Source organism: Aegilops tauschii, chromosome 4 (genome assembly GCF_002575655.3).
Source record: "Aegilops tauschii subsp. strangulata cultivar AL8/78 chromosome 4, Aet v6.0, whole genome shotgun sequence".
Classification (NCBI taxonomy): domain Eukaryota; kingdom Viridiplantae; phylum Streptophyta; class Magnoliopsida; order Poales; family Poaceae; genus Aegilops; species Aegilops tauschii.
In genome coordinates, this window is record NC_053038.3 from 525,963,724 (window position 1) to 525,969,776 (window position 6,053).

The 6,053-nt window shown below is 39.9% G+C and overlaps 1 protein-coding gene across 1 annotated transcript; it reads right to left on the minus strand.

The window, feature by feature from the left end:
• Positions 1-276: 276 nt before the first annotated feature.
• On the minus strand, positions 277-1,393 carry LOC109732383 (uncharacterized). Its single transcript, XM_020291559.1, has 2 exons — positions 1,323-1,393; positions 277-697 (listed from the first exon to the last, which is right to left on the minus strand). The coding sequence occupies exons 1-2, from the start codon at positions 1,391-1,393 to the stop codon at positions 277-279; spliced, it is 492 nt and encodes a 163-aa protein (XP_020147148.1).
• Between the last annotated feature and the right edge of the window lie 4,660 nt (positions 1,394-6,053).

Below are 6,053 nucleotides of genomic sequence, written 5' to 3' on the forward strand. Positions count from 1 at the left end.
AGTTCCATTCAGAATTTACTTGAATTTTTGTTTTGATGGATAAACAAAATAGGAAGCTAGCAAACTTATTTAACAAGATAAGCAAACTATGTACTTGATTACATAAGCAAACTTGTTCAACCCTGACAAACTGGACATAAACAAACAGGTTCAACTATGACACACATGACATATACAAGCTGGTTTAACCCAAGAAAAGCAAACTACAAATTTCAAACAACAAGATAAAGGACAAGCACAAGCGCAAGCAACACGAAGGCAGATTTTGATGTCTCCTCATCGCGCATAGTGGCAGTGGTAGTAGGGGTCCTCTTCCTGCTCTTTTGAAATTTCCAGACCTCTTTTGATGTTGTTGATTATCTTCCACGACTTGTAGGTAGCGTACGCATCTATTGCTGCGTACTCGATGAAGTAATCTGGCAGTGGGCTGACCCCCCATAGTTTATGGTCTGCCTGCTTGTCGATCTTGTTCTTCATCTTGCTGTAGAATGGGAGGATGACGCTGGCTGCAACATCAGCCAAGGAGTCATACGGTTTTCCGTTGTATGGAACTCTCCAGTTGCGCTGAATGTCGATGTGCTTGTTGGGGTTTATCTCCAAACCAGACATCTTCAACTTGTCCCTGTCATTTTTAATGCTGAAACTGGCAAAGGTGAACAACTTCTCCTCCTGTAGGAACTCTTTGAGGCGCTTTGGCCTGCTAGGGGAGAGACAAGTGATGAATACATGGAGTACTAGTGTTTATTTTCAAGATTTAATCATCTGTTTTTTACGGTTTACAAGTGAATAATGCATGGAGTAGATGCTTATACAGTATAAGTCATGGATGAATGTAGTTCAGAAACTAGTACACAAAGTTCTGAAATTAAAATCAAGGACACCATGTTATTTTACTTTTTGGAATATATAGTTGAGTCAATGATCTATTTGCTTTCTGAGTGCCAGTTTAGTTTTATTTTGTTGAATAAAATAACATATACCTCTGCTTCACCAAGTTCTTAAGTTTTTTTGGTGGTGAAAATAACACCAGACCAAGTTCAGAAACTACTTCACTACATCATGTTCAGAAACTAGACTAATGAATCAAGATGAGAAACTGCACTGGTACATCAAGCTCACAAATTAATCTTGTGCAACAGTTTCAGATACTATTCAAGTGCACTAGGTTCAAAATATATTCTAGTGCATCTACTTTGAGGAACTGCACCAGTGCATCCATTTTCACAAACTACACTAGTACATCTAGTATGAAACTAGTCTAATGAAATTTTGAGGGAGCAGTATTGATGAATGGAAGAGGGTGAATGAGTAGGATTTTTCACCATTTTGTGGCCGCAGCAATGTGGTACACGAGGCAGAGACCCTCCACGCAGAACTGTAGAACTGCTGCCATCTGCGGAGGTTCATCATCTTTGGTAAACTCCACATCAACGCCGATGATGTGGGGATACGAGCCGCATGCGCTCCTCCTGATTCAAAAGATCATCTCGTCGGCCTTGTCTGGTTCGCTGGTGCAGACGACCTCCATCGTCTCCTTGCCGTCGAGCTCAACCCCTTTGAGGGTTACGGTGTACTCGCGCTTCTGACCGGGAATGTGAACGACGTCGAGGTTGCCGCTCTGGTCGGACGTCTGGCCACAATGACGCTTGGCAGACGCTTCCTCCGCCATTGCCCTCCTCCTGCGACTGCGGGCTTCGAAGAGAGATGTTTGTGGGTTGATTGTAGAAGAGATGGAGGCGGCAATGGAGGTTCTCGGAATGAGGCAGTGATGTAGTCGATTTGGGGCTTTTTCACGCCTAGGATGGGGACGTGGGGGAGGTGGTTCGTGTGTAGGACGTGGGGGTAGTGGTGGTGGGGCGCAGTTGCAATCCGACGTGGCAACCACACTTTGTGCACTGCTGGGTGTGCGTGCATCTGAGTTTAGTCCCACCACGGGCCTGCATCCTGGCCCATATCACTGGGTTTGTAGTCGTATGCGGGCCGTGGTGTGCGAAATATCATGTTAGGTAGGTGGGCTTTTTTTCTATAAATTTTCTTTTCCCTATGTGACATGTTGACTTATACTAAAATAACACTTCCTTTTTTTAGGTACACGTGTCTTATGTGAAAAGTTTAAGTTTGATAACAATTAAAAACATTTAAAACCTTGCCACATTGGCTTTCTTGGACATGTGTAAAAAGTTTAAGTTTGAAAACAATTGAAAAACATGTAAAACCTTGCATCATTGACTTTTAATTTTAAAACAAATTTGAAATATTGCAGTTAATTTGTAGACCATCTCTAAATCAAACCAAATTTGTTTTACATTGTCACATACACGGGACAAACATTGTTATTTACAGATCATGTGTGCAAAAACTGAGGTGATTTAGATGTGGTCGAAAAAAGGTGATTTTTTTTCACCACCTCCAAATCACCTAAAATTTATTCTACATGCTCAAATAGATGAGCCAAACATGTCAATGTAAGAAATTTGAAAAAAACGTATCCTACAATGCCCACTTAAGGTGTAGACCGTTGTTTTGATCAGTCAGTCTACAAGGCAGAATAAATTCAAAACAAATAAAAAAATTATAAAACATTGAAAACCTAGCTATGTTTGTGCAACATATCAAGTGTGCAAAATTAGAGATGATTTAGAGGAGGTCAAAAAATCACGCTAAAACACGAGGGGCCATTTGGTCTCACTTAAGCCAGTTTTTGTATAAAATGTGATTTTTTTCCACCACCTCCAAATTACCACAAATTTGTTCTACATGCTTAAATAGATGTGCCTAGCATGTCTATGAGAGAAATTTGGAAAAAAAATGTATTCTACAATGCCCGCTTAAGGTGTAGACCGTTGTTTTGATCAGTCAGTCTACAGGACAGAAAAAATTCAAAAAAAAATTAAACAATTATAAAACCTGGAAAACCTAGCTATGTTTTCGCAACATATCAAGTGTGAAAAATTATAGGTGATTTAGAGAAGGTCGAAAAAATCATGCTTAAGCACGAGGGATCATTTGGTCTCACTTAAGCCAGTTTTTGTAGAAAATGTGATTTTTTTTCCACCACCTCCAAATCACCACAAATTTGTTCTACATGCTTAAATAGATGTGCCTAGCATGTCTATGAGAGAAATTTGGAAAAAAAATGTATCCTACAATGCCCGCTTAAGATGTAGACCGTTGTTTTGATGAGTCAGTCTACAGGGAAGAATAAATTCAAAAAAAATAAAAAATTATAAAACCTTGAAAACCTAGCTATGTTTGTGCAACATATCAAGTGTGCAAAATTATAGGTGATTTAGAGAAGGTCTAAAAAATCACGCTTAAACACGAGGGACCATTTGGTCTCACTTAAGCCATTTTTTGTAGAAAATGTGATTTTTTTTCCAGCACCTCCAAATCACCCCAAATTTGTTCTAGATGCTCAAATAGATGTTCCAAGCATGTCTATGAAACAAATTTGGAAAAAAAATGTATCCTACAATGCCCGCTTAAGCTGTAGACCGGTGTTTTGATCAGTCAGTCTATAGCGCAGAATAAATTCAAAGCAAATATAAAATCTTGAAAACCTAGCTAGGTTTGTGCAACATATCAAGTGTGTAAAATTAGAGGTGGTTTGGAGGAAGTCGAAAAAATCACGCTAAAACACGAGGGACCATTTGGTCACTTAAGCCAGTTTTTGTAGAGAAAATGTGTTTTTCCACCACATCCAAATCACCACAAATTTGTTCTACATGCTTAAATAGATGTGTCTAGCATGTCTATGAGAGAAATTTGGAAAAAAAAATGTATCCTACAATGCCCGCTTAAGGTTTAGACCGTTGTTTTGATCAGTCAGTCTATAAGGCAGAATAAATTCAAAAAAAATAAAAAATTATAAAACCTTGAAAATCTAGCTATGTTTGTGCAACATATCAAGTGTGCAAAATTATAGGTGATTTAGAGAAGGTCGAAAAAATCACGCTTAAACACGAGGGGCCATTTGCTCTCACTTAAGCCATTTTTTGTAGAAAATGTGATTTTTTCCACCACCACAAATCACCCCAAATTTGTTCTAGATGCTCAAATAGATGTGCCAAGCATGTCTATGAAAGAAATTTGAAAAAAAAAATGTATCCTACAATGCCCGGTTACGGTGTAGACCGACGTTTCGATCAGTTAGTCTACAGGGCAGAATAAATTCAAAAAAAATAAAAAATTATAAAACCTTGAAAACCTAGCTATGTTTGTGCAACATATCAAGTGTGCAAAATTAGAGGTGATTTAGAGGAGGTCGAAAAAAATCACGGTTTAATTTGTGTGTGTGTGTGGGGGGGGGGGGGGGGGGGTAGACCTCCCGAGAGCCGTTTACTGGTCATTTTCGTTCCGTATATGTGTAAACATTCCAAATTTTGCCCACCATGAAAAGCATATTATGCGTGCATGCTCTATGTGGTCAAGGGATGCGATGCAGCAAAATTGGGATCATTAGTGCATGTATACGCAAGTAGGGTCTCTGAAATGCGCTTTTCGAGGATAGCCTGTCACCACCCCGAGAGCACTAGCTCGGTTTCTCACCTGTATGAAACCAACCCAACATTTCAGGATGACAAGTCATGGCCATGTTAGGGCTACTTGCCATGTTTCAACCATCTTCAACAAATTTTGAAAGTTACGTCACATGCGGGATTTTTTCGGTCATTAGTACAATGTGGACCATTTTCAACATTTATTGCAAGTTTTGTCACGTATGGCATTTTTGGGCATATGCGACACGAAAAAACCATTTTTAATACTTAAAAAACAAGGACAATATTTTCTAGATTTTTTGGGATATCATTGTGATATTATTGAAATCTCACATAACTCACGCGGCCCACCCCTCCCTAAATCCCACGATTACAGCGCCTCATTCTAACAACCCGGCCGTGCCATCCGCAGCTCCCACGACCGCTGCAAGATCAGATCGGAGACGTCGGGCTCACACGGATTACAGGAGTCGCCGGCTACCGCCCACCGCCATGAGAGGTCGGACTTCAGTGTTCTTCTCGCCGCTCCCTTCGTTTATCCTTGCCGCCGTCTACCGCGCTATAGGGGCACTTCTAGTTTGCGACGCACTGTCCACGGCCATCAACTCGGCGCCGCCGTCTCCGAGAGAAGGTATTTCCTGATCGTTGCTTTTTTTAATCGTTGTCGGCCGCTCCTTTAGTAGTTGAACCCTCATAGGTTTTGCACAACTTCACGTGGTTAAGCAATTGGATACCCTTGTTAAACTGCGCTTATTTTATGCACGGCCAACTAGGTTGTGTGCTTAAAGTCATAAGTGGATCATATGTTAAATGACCCACTTAATTTTTTTAATATTAGTTGACTGCTAATTTTGTTATACATCTTTTAATTATTGTCCTCAGATTAATTGACCCGGTTTTCATCATTGCATACAAGCCAGCAATGTCAGTTTCAGATAAAAGTCTTTGTAACAGAGAAAAGCCTCGAAGAACTCAAACTAAAATTTGACAGCAAGACCGTAGGCAAACAAATGTTTTTGTTATCATCACGGTCACGCAGAGCCATGAGCAGCTATGTTGAGCCCATTCAAACACAAATGGGTAGCATCAATTGATACATGATCTTGCTCATGCTCTACTTTTAGCATCATTTGATACATGTTCAGTTCTTATCATAAAGTGGATATATGTACCTTTGGCAATCATGAGCATCCTCTACTTACTTCTATAACTAATGCATCCTCAGTACAAAAATTGAATTGGCAATACGGTTGTATTGGCAATGATTTGCATGCTTTACTTTTGGCAAGAACTAATGCATAGTTGAGTTATAACTGGTCATAGATATGGCTGGAACATCTAGAGTTATCATCACGGTCACGCAGAGTCCCTAAACCATCACAAGATATGTTGAGCCCATTCAAACACAAATAGGAAGCAGCAATCGATACATGTTCATGCTCATGCTCTACTTTTGGCATATTGATACATGTTCAGTTCTTACCAGAAAGTGGAAACATGCACTTTTGGGGAAACATGAGCGTCCTCTACTTATTGCAATAACTAATGCATCCT